Source organism: Hemiscyllium ocellatum, chromosome 14 (genome assembly GCF_020745735.1).
Source record: "Hemiscyllium ocellatum isolate sHemOce1 chromosome 14, sHemOce1.pat.X.cur, whole genome shotgun sequence".
NCBI lineage: Eukaryota > Metazoa > Chordata > Chondrichthyes > Orectolobiformes > Hemiscylliidae > Hemiscyllium > Hemiscyllium ocellatum.
In genome coordinates this window covers 67833523-67847874 of record NC_083414.1, presented here as the reverse complement: position 1 = coordinate 67847874, position 14352 = coordinate 67833523, and the positions used below count along the sequence as shown (strand labels likewise).

The 14352-nt window shown below is 42.1% G+C and overlaps 1 protein-coding gene across 1 annotated transcript in view; it reads left to right on the top strand.

The window, feature by feature from the left end:
* Positions 1-14352, top strand: part of dock3 (dedicator of cytokinesis 3) — a 721249-nt gene that overhangs the window by 680409 nt on the left and 26488 nt on the right. Inside the window, exons 47-51 of the mRNA XM_060835046.1 lie at positions 2969-3090; positions 8128-8263; positions 9689-9836; positions 10893-11008; positions 13923-14010. Coding sequence (XP_060691029.1) covers positions 2969-3090; positions 8128-8263; positions 9689-9836; positions 10893-11008; positions 13923-14010 — 610 coding nt within the window. The remainder of the gene's footprint in view (positions 1-2968; positions 3091-8127; positions 8264-9688; positions 9837-10892; positions 11009-13922; positions 14011-14352) is intronic.

Below are 14352 nucleotides of genomic sequence, written 5' to 3'. Positions count from 1 at the left end.
AAAATGTTTTACACAGAGTGTGATTTGCATGTGGAATGAAGTGGTGAATTGGGTACAATTACAATGTTTAAAAGAACAGGAAAGGTTTGGAGGGATCTGGGCCAGGAGCAGGCAGGTGGGACTAATTTAGTTTGGATTATGTTCAGCATGGATTGGTTGGACTAATGGGTCTGATTCTGTGCTATATGACTCTATGAGAGCATGTGGGAACACATTCACCACAAGAAGTGTCCAAGAATGTAACCCACAACCACTGTCTTGAGGGGAAACAAATGAGCAATCAATGCTGGCCTTGCCAGTGACTCCCATGTTATATGAATTAATCTTTAGAAACTCTTTCCAAACCAAACAGCTTATCCCTAAATTCCATTTTCTTTATTCAAGATGCTGTGGATTTTGGAGTAGCTTCCCAAATTTTGTGCCAAATCCTCTTGTGCTTTGGGCCTGTACCTACTTAAGCTGATTCCATAATTACCATGGAAAAGAGACTTTCATCTCTTTGGTTTGGCCTAGATCAGAATTGAAATCTCAAAGATGAACTCCTAATGCTCCAGACGGCTGCTTTAAGAATTATTCTCATTCATCTCAAGGGTAGCTTCATTGACTCTTTGCTCCTAATATGGGGTAATCTCAATAGGAGTGTTCTTTGGACTTCAATCCACAAAACTAGTACCAATTTAAACAAGGTCATCCAAAGAGAGTACAAGATCATAGAATCCCGACCATGTGGAAGCAGGCCATTTGGCCCATCAAGTCGACACCAACCCTCCGAAAAGTATCCCACCCCCTACCCTATCCCTTTACCCTGCATATCCCATGGCTAATCCAGCTAACCTACACATTCCTGGACCATGGGAGAAAACCAGAATGCCTAGATGAAACCCATACATAGTGAGAATGTGCAAATTCCACACGGACAGTTGCTCAAAAGTGTAATCGAACCCAGGTGCTATGAGGCAGCATTGCTTACCACTGAGCCATCATAAGTCTCACAGTGATTGTTGGTGGAAATGCTGCACAAAAGAAATTGAACCAAAACCACAGTTAATATATCATCCCAAATTGATGCATTGTATTTTAAAAAGACTGTACTGGGTTATATACATTTCATACATCCTGGCTAATCAAAAGCATGCTTTAAGAAGTCTGCAAGTATTCCTACTAAGAGGAACATGCTGACTTAGCAAAGGGCTGTTTCAATGATAACTATTTATGTGCAGTTTGCTCACTTATTGAATGATCTTGAGATATAATAAAGGGGACAGATTATTTCTATATTGTTTATGCTTCATACAGGTATTCATCTGTGGCAATCTGGAAAAACAAGTTAACAGTAAGGCTCTTGCGTCAGTACCTCAGGGAGATGGTTTTCTGTCATCACCCTCATGTGTTTGTTGATTACTGCAGTGTGTGAGGGGTCTTTAAGTTTTACTAATAGCTCTAGTATTATACTGAATCCGGGAAGTGCCTGGGTTTATTCCTTAGCCTGTGCCATTCTCAACCAAACCTACAATGGGGTTAAAATAATTGTTGACAGCCCCAAATAGAATCATAGAGTCTCTACAGTGTGAAAACAGGCCATTAGACCCAACAAGTCCACACTGACCCTCCAAAGAGTATCCCACCCAGACCCATTCCCTTCCTCTATTACTTTACATTTCCCCTGACTAATGCACCGAACTTGCACATCCCTGAACAGCATGGGCAATTTAGCATGATCAATTCACCTAAACTGCACATCTTTGGACTACGGGAGGAAACCGGAACACCTGGAGGAGACCACACAGACAGTGGAATCGAACCAGGGTCCCTGGTGCTGTGAGGCTCCTTAGGAAGCATAAAAAGTTTTGAAGTTCCATTATTATTCACTCACCTTTGGCTGGTAAAGTCTACAGAATTAATTTTAGTTTCTGTTGTATTTTGACGGATCAGTTTAATATAGGAAGGAATTGTTGGGGAGTCCAGTTGAAATCCCAGTTCTTCCCTTGACAGCTGTTTGATGTTGAACCAGACATGTTGCATTCTTGGTATGACCTGCATCCTCGCTATCTATGTAATCTCCATCAGAACCAGTGAATAGCTTCCTTCTGGTCCTTTGACTTATGGTCTAATATCACTCACTTATGTGAGTACATTTCAGCAATAGGAACTTTATGATAGCAGTCACACAGAAATTTAAAGCTCACTAAGGATTCCATCTTTGTCTATAAGATGAGATTCTGACCAAATCCCCATGTCATCACTAAGACCAACTATTTCTACCTCTGTAACATCACTCAATTCTTCCGTGCTTCAGCTCATCTGTTAACGAATCCTCATTCACATTGATTTTATCGTTGTTACATGTACCTAGATACAGTGAAAAATGTTTTGTGTGCTCAACTGGCAGATTGTACCATACAAAGTGCATCAAGTATCAGAACAGAGTGCAGAATAGTGGTACAGGTGCAGAGAAAATGCGGAGAGAGAGAGGGATCACCATTAACATTTCATGTCTTTATTACTGCTATTGTTTTCACAACAGTGATAACATTCCAAAGGTACTTCATTGGTTGTAAAATGTTTGAGACATCCAGTGATTATGAATCCATGACGTAAATGCAAGTCTTCTGTTTCTTTTTCCTTTGTACTTGGCTATTCCAGTGCATACCTGACTATTCTACTCTGCATTTGGTTAAGATTATCAAAAACTCTGCTGCCTTTCCTCTCACCAGTTCTTATTCACCCATCACACTGCTATCACAGAAAGCTAGATTTTAAAATTCTCTGAATATTTGCCATCTCTCTATGGCCTGCATCCTTGCTACCTATGTAATCTCCATCGGACCCAGTGAATAGCTTCCTTCTGGTCCTTTGACTTATGGTCTAATATCACTCACTTATGTGAATACATTTCAGCAATAGGAACTTGATGATAGCAGTCACACAGAAATTTAGAGCTCACTAAGGATTCCATCTTTTTATATAGGATCTTCCTGGAATGGACAAGATCAGTCCTGCCTGCTCTGGTTCCAGCACACCACGTGGCAGTCTCATGTCCGGTCATAATCCCATGAGTCCAGATGCTATAAAGCTCATGCATAGACACAGGTAAGTGAGGCTGAGCCAGGTTTGTTGTTCTGAGGCCGAACAGTCTGTCCTTAGGAAAGGGGTCATGTTCGTACCCCTCTGCCCCACCTCAACAAATTCTGAACAGGCCACGATGTGGATCTCTTCTTCCGTTGCCTCCACCTCCATGTCTTCTTCTTCGACAAAAACTCCCAACCTCCTTCTGAGGACCCTTCTCCCACCTCCAACCTTCCTCATCCACTTGGTCACCCCCCTTTGGCCTTCTACATGTCCTAAACCTCTACATTGCAGACTGCTGACATGACATTAGCTGCCTCAATTTTTCCACCTCCCCCACCCACTCCAACCACACCCCATCTAAATGTGCAGCATTCCACTCTCACCTCACCGTCAAACCCGCTGACAAAGGCAGGGCAGGGGTAGTCTGGAGAACGGACCTCTATGTCGCAAAGACTGAATGCCAACTCTCTGACACCACGTCCTAACACCCCCTTGTCCATGACCTCACCACGCGCATCATGCCAATATCACTCTCACTGACCGTGTCCTCATTGCCTCTGGTGATCTTCCCTCCACTGCCTCCAAACCATAGACCCCAGGCCCGCACTGCCTGGTTCTACCTGCTCCACAAGCCCAACTACCCATGACTCAGCATGCTCCTGTCTCATCACTCATCTCATCCTATCTCAACTCCATCCTCCCGCTTGGATCAGACACTTCCCACCTATATCCGTGACACCAACCATGTCCTCCACCTCTTCAGTAACTTCCAGTGCCTGGTCCTCAACGCTATATTTTCATTATGGCTGTGCAGTCTTTATACATGTCCATACCCTGCAAGGATGGCCTCTGGGCCCTCTGCTTCTTCCTCTCCAACAGACCCATCCAGTCTACCTCCACCAAATACTCTCCTCCACCACGCCAAACTGGTCCTCACCCTCAACAACTTTTACTTTAACTCCTCCCATTTCCTCCAAGGGGTAGCCATGGGCACCTGGATGGGCCTGCCTCTTTGTCAGCTATGTCAAATAGTCCCTCTACGCAGGCAGTGTGCCCTAAATCTTCTGCCTTTGCATCCATGACTGCATTGGAGCAGCATCCTGCACCCAGGCTGAACTGGAGCACTTCATAGACTTCACCTGCAACTTCTACCCAGCTCTCAAATTCACTTAGTCCTTCTCAGACACCCGTTTCCCTCCCCTCCCCCTCCCCAGTACCACCCCCAGCGCCCCCCCCCTTCCCATCTCCAGCCACAGTCTCCAGACAGACTTTTACTACAAACCCAGAGACTCCCAAAACTACGTGGGCTACACCTCCTCCCACCCAGTAGCCCTGCAAGAACTCCCTCCCATTCTCCCAATTCCTTCACCTCTGGTGCATCTGCTTGGACAAAGAGATGTTACACTAACAAGCATCCTAGATATCCATCTATTTCAAACTTCATGCTTTTCCTCGCTCTGTCATCCAGACAGTTCTCCTACACCACCTCCATTCCCATTCAATTGCTCTAAACCCACCCACCTCCAAACGAAATAAAGACAGAGTCCCCCTTGTCCTCATCTACCACGTACCGGTCTCCACATCCGACACATCATCCTTAAACACTGCTGCCAACTCCCTTCAACAGTGCTTGGTTTGCGCCAATCTCCCCACCAATCCCCCTGAACCCCCAGGTACTTTCCCTTGCAACAAGAAAAGATGCAATACCTGCTGGTACACCATCCCCCCTCACCTCCATCCAGAGTCCCAGGCAGTCCTTCCAGGTGAGACAGAGGTTCACCTGCCTCTCTTCCAACCTAGTTTACTGCAACAGGTGGAGAAGACCACATCGGGAACCAAATGAAAACTTAGCGAACGGATTGCCGAGCATCTCAGCCAGGCCCACAGGGGCCGAACAGACACCCAGTCACTGCCTGTTTTAATTCCCTGTCCCATCCCCTTTCCAACATGACCATTCTTGGCCTCCTCCATTGCCACAATGAATCAAACTGCAAATTGGGGGAACAACACATCTTCTGCCTGGGCAGCCTACAGACACTGAGTTATCCAATTTCAAATAACCTCCCTTCCCATCACCCAACTCCTTTCCCAGTCTGTCCCTCCCACTCCTCCCTGCCACCAACCAGATTCATCCCTGACATTGACAAACCAGGTCATACCTTCTACCTGTCTTCACCTGTCCCCACTACACCACCCTACCCTCAGCCTCCCCCCCCCCCCCCAACCTCCCATCACCCCCTTCACTCACCTCCAGTCCTGAAAAAGGGTTACACTTGAAACATCAACTGCTGGTAGTTATAGGGATTGCTGGATGACTAAAGAAATTGAGGGTTTGGTTCAGAAAAAGAAGGAAGCATATGTCAGGTACAGACAGGATAGATCAAGTGAATCCTTAGAAGAATATAAAGGAAGTAGGAATATACTTAAGAGAGTAATCAGGAGGGCAAAAAGGGGACATGAAATAGCTTTGGCAAATAGAATTAAGGAGAATCCAAAGGGTTTTTACAAATATATTAAGGACAAATGGGTAACTAGGGAGAGAATAAGGCCCCTCAAAGATCAGCAATGCAGACTTTGTGTGGAGCCGCAGAAAATGGGGGAGATACTAAATGAATATTTTGCACAGTATTTACTGTGGAAAAGGATTTGAAAGATATAGACTGTAGGGAAATAGATGGTGACATTTTGCAAAATGTACAGATTACAGAGGAGGAAGTACTGGATGTCTTGAAACGGGTAAAGGTGGATAAATCCCCAGGACCTGATCAGGTGTACCCGAGAACTCTATGGGAAGCTAGAGAAGTGATTGCTGGGTCTCTTGCTGAGATATTTGTATCATCGGTAGTCACAGGTGAGGTGCTGGAAGACTGGAGTATGGCAAACGTGGTGCCACTGTTTAAGAAGGGCAGTAAAGACAAACCAGGGAACTATAGAACAGTTAGCCCGACCTCGGTGGTGGACAAGTTGGAGGGAATCCTGACGGACAGGATGTACATGTATTTGGAAAGGCAAGGACTGATTCAGGATAGTCAACATGGCTTTGTGCGTGGGAAATCATGTCTCACAAACTTGATTGAGTTTTTTGAAGAAGGAACAAAGAGGATTGATGAGGGCAGAGCAGTAGATGTAATCTATATGGACTTCAATGAGGCATTCGACAAGATTCCCCATGGAAGACTGATGAGTATGGTTAGATCTCATGGAATACAGGGAGAACTAGCCATTTGGATACAGAACTGGCTCAAAGGTAGAAGACAGAAGGTGATGTTGGAGGGTTGTTTTTCAGACTGGAGGCCTGTGACCAGTGAAGTGCCACAAGGATCGGTGCTGGGTCCTCTACTTTTTATCATTTACATAAATGATTTGGATGCGAGCATAAGACATACTTTAGTAAGTTTGCAGATGACACCAAAATTGGAGGTGTAGTGGACAACAAAGAGGGTTACCTCAGATTACAACAGGATCTGGACCAGATGGGCCAATTGGCTGAGAAGTGGCAGATGGAGTTTAATTCAGATAAATGTGAGGTTCAGCATTTTGGGAAAGCAAATCTTAGCAGGACTTATACACCTAATGGTAAGGTCCTCGGGAGTGTTGCTGAACAAAGAGACCTCGGAGTGCAAGTTCATAGCTCCTTGAAAGTGGAGTCGCAGGTAGATAGGATAATGAAGAAGGCATTTGATATGCTTTCTTTTATTTGTCAGAGCATTGATTACAGGAGTTGGGAGGTCATGTTGTGGCTGTACAGGATATTGGTGAGGCCACTGTTGGAATATTGCATGCAATTCTGGTCTCCTTCCTATCGGAAAGATGTTGTGAAACTTGAAAGGGTTCAGAAAAGAAATACAAGGATGTTGCCAGGGTTGGAGAATTTGAGCTATAGGGAGAGGCTGAACAGGCTGGGGCTGTTTTCCCTGGAGGGTCGGAGGCTGAGGGGTGACCTTGTAGAGGTTTACAAAATTATGAGGGCCATGGATAGTGTACATAGGCAAAGTCTTTTCCCTGGGGTCGGGGAGTCCAGAACTAGAGGGCATAAGTTTAGGGTGAGAGGGGAAAGATATAAAAGAGATCTAAGGTGCAACGTTTTCATGCAGTGGGTGGTACGGGTATGGAATGAGCTGCCAGAGGAAGTGGTTGAGGCTGGTACAATTACAACATTTAAGAGGCATTTGGATGGGTATATGAATAGGAAGGGTTTGGAGGAAAATGGGCCGGGTGCTGGCAGGTGGGACTAGATTGGGTTGGGATATCTGGTCGGCATGAATGGGTTGGACCGAAGGGTCTGTTTCCATGCTGTACATCTCTATGACGTCTTCACCGCCTGATGCTGCCTAATTTGCTATGCTCTTTAGTCTCCTGCTTGTCCAGCTCTGATGAGCTCAGCTGATGACGTAATTTGGATTATTGATATAATTTGTATTATCACAATTTTATTGGATCACATTGGTTTCAAATCTGTGTCATTGCTATCTCAGACAGTATCTTTTGAACAAAGACTTGCTACAGAGGGGCTGTTATTCAAAATGGTTTTGATTTATGCTTTAGATATTTTCTAATCAATTTGTTCAGGGATGTTATTACACACCTGCATGCTTCCAGAATTTTACATTTTTCAATTCACATTTTCAGCATCCATAGTATTTTGCATAATAATTTAGTAAAGCCTTAAACAGTCAAAGCACCTAAGTTACGAATGACTTTGCAGTGGCTGTAGTATGGTAGATGTGAAATCTGGTTTATGCAAACAATGATATGGAAAGATTGGGTTTCAGAAAAATGTTGACCAGAATACAGAAAACGGCATCTCCAACAATGGAATACTTACTCAGTGAGCCTTATAGTGGCAGAGGCATGATAAACCAGCATTGTTCGGCTGATGTCCTTTTGAGTGTCATGTATGATATATAGAGGTTTCTTTGAAAAGATTAATATAATGGGATAGTATCCATGAAATATCTGTGGTTGAATCAGGTGTGATATTCTTGCTTAGTCACATTGTGAATGCTGAGACTGGACTGGCTGAACATAAAAAAAATCTATCTTAATTCATTTCCTCAGCCCACTGAACTTGCTTGGCTCCAGTAGACATTCCTCATCTTCATTATCCTCACAGACATCCAGTGAGGTTGGAAACCTTGTCATCCTCACAGACGGTCTTGTAGGAGAAACCATTGATGACCCATTCCGCATGCAGGTATGGCAGTTCCTGTTTTTGTTTTCCTGTATTATTCACTACCTCTGGGCCATTAGAGTGGATATGGTAGGTGCTGAGCCTTTAACAAGAAGCAGAAGAGAGTGGAACAAATTGTTTATGTTCCTTTTCTATTGAGAAATACCTGTCCATGGTAGCCCAGCTCTGTAAATGAGTTGCTGTGTGAAGGGTTATCACAATCATAGATCTCACTGTGAGAAATGGAAATTAAGAAGCTCCTCCTGAACATCTACTGGTATGGTGCAATGGAAATAGGGATTTAAATCCCAATGGAGACATTAACAGGAATGAAATTCCAACAGAGATAATAATAGAAGTTAAATCCTAATAATGACAGTAAAAGCAAACTCCAAACGACAAAAGTAATGAAGAAAACCTCAAAAAGGGCTGTAGCAATGCTAATCTTTAATGGGAACTATAATGTAGTCACAAGAACTGTACTAGGAGGAGCATTAACTAAGCAAATCCCAACTCAGAAATAATAAAGATTGCAGCAAAAATATTGTTGATGGGAACTGCAACTGCAAAAGCCTCGCAGTTAAAGTGTGATATAGTTGACCATAAAACACTTATCTTCTGAGTATGTGTAAAACTTTATTAAGAAGAGCTGGGCATACTTCATTTGGCTGGCTATCATGACTAAAGTGGAGTATAAATATGTTTAAGTAAAACACTGTTTAGCAATCACCATGAAAGGTGCCAATCTCAGAAACAATCACATATACAGAGCATCCACAAGCCAAAACAAATTTCACAATTGATAATGGTTCACTCATGCCCATTTTAAGTACATAAGGGATCATTCCCATCCTGATGTTGTTATACAAGCTACAGCAATAAACCTTTCCACAAGCCATTCTGTGGTATGTTTTTGGTGAACAGATGAAAGAGGCTATCTAAACAAAAATCACTTTTTCCATCACTGGCCTGATTACAGCCTATGTTAAGTCAGCTAATCTCAAATAGTCGGAACAAAGCAGTTAACCTCAGTGTTCCTAGGTTAGGGATGGAAAAAGTCAACCAAGATTCACAATTCTAATCTCTATTCAGTGGCACCTGCTGGGAAGCACATGGATAGTAATATTGATGAGAAATTGTGGTGTCTTTTGTGGTAGAATCGCTGTCAGACCTCACCATCTAAAGTCATGCACGGCCACTTAGGTGATGTACAAGGAACAAGTCACATGTTACAAAACCTCTACCCCATCAAAGGTCAGGATCTTCAGAAGTGATGGGGACAAAATTGGGGATGGGATGAAATTAATATTCTTCTTCATTTTGGAGATACTGTTTGATAATTTATATGAATTCTCTGATTTTAAGATTCAAATCATATAATCATGATGAGTCAGAGTTATCTGTAACCTACATGCTCTTTTTTTCTGCTACTTTAACTGCTTTCTGCAGCTTGCTTATGCTAAAGCCAAGTTCCAGAGCTCCATGATCAATGTCTCTGTTTTGTTGTCATACCAGGCCAGTCCATCCACCTCCAGCCTGAGTTCCACACACTCTGCACCCTCACAGATGATCAACTCAGCCCCGTCTAGTGCTCGAGGTAAGAACCTCTTTTATTTGGAATTAATTTTCAGGGTCAACTTGCAGCTGAGCTACACATCGCTCCCAAATATCAGCTTTCCTTTTAACACATACAAAACAATACACAGTGAGGTCACTGTGACCCTAATACTATGTGTAACTTCCTATTGCCACTTTTATGGAATTGAGATGTTCAAGTCTTCCCGGGACTCTGAATGAATGCACACTCATTTATTTCGACCTTTTCGTGTCCATCTTCCCTACTTTAGTTTCTTTTTCACTGTCTGCATTTTTTTTTACTATTTCATGCTGTCCTTTTGTACTACTTTTTGTTAACACTCTACCTTACCTCTCTCCTTTTCTCTATCCATTTTGTACATTAGCTTCCTTTCTCTTTTTATTTTCACTTTTACCTGTCTTAACAAAGAACATTACAGTGCAGGAACAGGCCTTTCAGCCCTCCAAGCCTGTGCTGATCCATATCCTCTATCTGCCATCTATTTTCTAAGGGTCTGTATGCCTTTACTCCCTGCTATTCACGTGTCTGTCTAGATTCATCCTAAATGATGCTATCATTCCTGCCCCTACCACCTCCGCTGGCAACACATTCCACCACCCTCTGTGTAAAGAACTTTCCACGTATATTTCCCCTAAATTTTCCCCTCTCACTTTGAGCTTGTGACCCCTAGTAATTGAGTCCTCCATTCTTGGAAAAAGTTTCTTGCTATCCACCCTGTCTATACCTCTCATGATTTTGTAGACCTCAATCAGGTCTCCCCTCAACCGCCTTCTTTCCAATGAAAATAGTCTTAATCTCCTCATATCTTGCACCCTCCATACCAGGCAACATCCTGGTTAACCTCCTCTGCACCCTCTCCAAAGCTTCCACCTTCTTGATGTGGTGACCAGAACTGTACGCAATATTCCAAATGTAATTCCTCATGTTATTCCTTTTGCCCTTTCTCCTTTTCTTCCTCTTCATCCAATATTCTCTCTTCGTCGATTTTCTTTTTCTATTATCTTGTCTTTTTCCACTGGTCCCTCATCTACTGTTCCTCTTTCTGCCTACCCTCAGGTTCCCCATCATTGTCCGATAAGTACCGTCATTCACGGGAGATTATGATGTTGCTGCCTCCTCACAGGGACAGGCCGAGTAGTGCTCTGTATCCAAATATGATGGAAAATGGACCGGTAAGTTACTGGAGGATTCCCTCAATTGGCATGTATGACAATTAAACTTCAAAGTTGCTAGCTATCTGACATCATGTTGATTGAGATAAAGTGTAGACGGAGCTTACACCTGTCATTTTATCACGAGATTAATAATATTGTATTAGCAAAATCCAGATGAGCACAGGAACACTGAATTGAAATCTTATCTAGTATTATAAAGTAAGGCTTCACCTCATTCTAAAACAACTTTCAAATTTTCATATACAAAAAAGACCATCACATTGAAAATAACAATAGGAACAAGTGCTGAGAATTGAAGAGGATTGGCTAAAAACATGTTCAAGGCAGCCACTTTTTAAAATACTTTACACAGAAATGGAGGAACTGGCAAAAAATTAGAATTTATGTCTCTGGTCTTCCCATTGTTCAATTGAAAACATTGTATCAGATAGATCCCTGGTGTTCATTGAAGTCAAAGGAGGTAATGGAGAGATCCAATTGGTATTCGTATGGAAGCTGAGCCCTGTGCTTGTAGGTGATATTACAAAAGGATCAAGAATAGATACCTGAGAGACAATGGATGCGATAATGGAGGGTGAGTACAGGTAGTTTATGATGCAGCCATCTGAGGGGAGCTCATAGAGATGACCAGTAGAGGAAAATCAAGAAAATAGATGGGTGCGGTGAACCGTGCAATATAATTTTGAGAGGAAGGCAAGGTGGGAAAATTCAGAACAATTACTGAATCAGAGGATTTGGATTGAAGGGATCTGAGCAGAAAGTATTGAAGTAGGCAACACATTTGAGTGACCTTGAAAGGAAAGGAAAAGCATGGATAGGTTGTATAGATTTTCAGAAGTGGAAGGGTTTATGTGGTACCTTTAAAATAGATATGATTGGTCCCTGAGCTTCCAAAGCTATGAATATTTTTTGAGTGTGTACCATCTTGGAAGAACAGAAATGGGTCCCACAGATGAAAGCATGAAGCAGATTGGTGTAAGTTGATTGATAGGAGTCAGTGGACAGCAAACTAGCACAAGGTCAGGAAAAGGAGAAAATATCTCCTAGTTGTACAGTAATAATTCTCAATACTAGAAATAAAGAAATCCGTGAACACTCCTCACTTAACATTTGTTCGAAGGAAATGGGTTTGAACGGGCAAGTAATTGTAGGGGCAAAGGATGTCTTTGCCTTTGACAGTAGAAGTCTTTAGTTACAAAATGAGGTTTGCCAATCATGGTTGAATTATATCTACTGAACTCAATAGTTGCAACCATTGCATTTGATGATACAATGGTGCAACTGGCCAAGAGAACTAGCAGAGGTTCAAAACAGCCAAAATTTAGTGAAAATGGGACTGTCAAAAGTGAAGGAGTTAGAGGAATTTGACAGGTCCCTGATGAAAGAGCTATCTTAAGGGCCAAATACAGACAGTTAGGAGATTGTTAGTGAATTAATGGAAGTCTTTAAGGAGAATCTTGTTGATGCATGAAGGGTTTTGTTAAAATGTTATTTGTTCATGGAATGTGGACATTGCTGACTAATCAGCATTTATTGCTCAGAAGACAGTAAGAATCAACCGCATTACTGTGGGTCAGGAATCAATAGGCAGGTTAGATAAGTTCGGCAGATTTCCTTCCCTAAAAAATATTAATCAATCAAATGGGATTTTTTTTTATGACAATCAACAATGGTAATATGGTCACCAATTGGCTAGCATTTTATTTCAGTATTTTTATTCAATTCAAATTTCATACCATGGTGGAATTTGATCCCCTGTCCTGAGATGTTACCATGACATCGCTACCTCCACTTGGCATAGGGGATACTGAGAGTATAGGTAAATAGATTAATGAAGTGATTAGAGAACGCCTTATAAATAACATAAATCTCAAAAGTGGAGAGACCACCAAAATGACCAGACAACAGTCATAAATATGGAAAAAAATGGAAAGTCCTGGAAGAGCTCAGCAGGTAGCATGTGTGGAGAGAGAAAAACAGAGTTAATGTTTTGAGTTCAGTGTGATTTGTTCTGAATAAAGGCACATTGGACTCAATGTTAATTGTGTTTTTCTTTTCGTCAATGCTCCCAAACCTTCTGAGTCTTCCAATCTTACTTCCGATTTCCATCATCTGCAGTACTTTGCTTTTATTTTGCCCATGGATATGGGAAGGGTGGTTATGTAAAGTGATTGAGTGAAGTTGAAGGGATTTTGGGACTTTTAAATGTAGGCTGAAGTAACCCAATAATGAAGAGTGTGATAAAACATACATGTCTTCACACCATGCTTCGAGATAACCTTTGTCCTGATGCAATTTAAGTACCAGTACACCATTATATCCCATTAGTATTAATATACTGTTACCTGACCACTTGGCATGAAAGTCATTCATTTGTGCCTGTGTTTAGCAAAAGAGCAGTGGGATGCTCCTTCAGGATGCTTTATATTCAACACACCCAATACCACAAGATCAGGAAGTTACATTACTGACTGCACATGGGCCAGGCTCAATGTTCAGTCAACAAATCATTATTCATACTGCTGGTCTTTTTTTCATTCACTCGTGAATGTCCAATATTTATTGCCTGTACCTAGTTGTCCTTGAGAAGGTGGTGATGAGCTGCTTTTTTGAACTGCTGCAGTCCATGTGCTGTAGGTTGACCCACAATGTACTTAGGGAGGGTTCTAGCTGTATAGGTGTACAGAATGCTCCTCAGCTATACTTACTATGAAACAGAGTTGCTGAAATTTTTAATGACAGCACCATCAGGTCAAATTACTAAAAGAGAACTCACATAATGGATGTGAACTGGGCTGGACATTTGAAATTCCATTTGCTAAACAGTCACTGAGGTATACATTATTCTGAGTGTTGTTATAAACTCTATAATATGCTGACTTGTGCTCATGATGTTACATTTTCATTACAGCCTTCTAGTTTCCAGCGGGCCCTGATTCAACAGGTGGTTGGACCTTGCAAACCATGCAGTGACCCTAATCTCTCTGTCGCTGAAAAGGGTAAGGATCAATTTAATCATTAATGATCAGTTATTCATTTTTCCTGTTGGACCACAAAGGTCAATGTTCTATAAATTAACAATGACAAGTTCAGTATTTTTTTAAATATGCAAATGGGCTGTGAAACTGATTAGTGTATTGTGTTTAACTCTCAGCATTTCATGAACTTTCAAGTAGAATGCTCCTACCTGAAATGTCTTTGGCAATCTAACTCAGTTCCAAGTTAGCAAACCCAGCCCTGATTTGGCACTAAATAGAAAATCTCTCTCTTCTGGGCCATAAGATGGCTGGATTAGGAAACAAATATGTCAAGCTCAATAGAAAACACTTTCTAAAAGATTT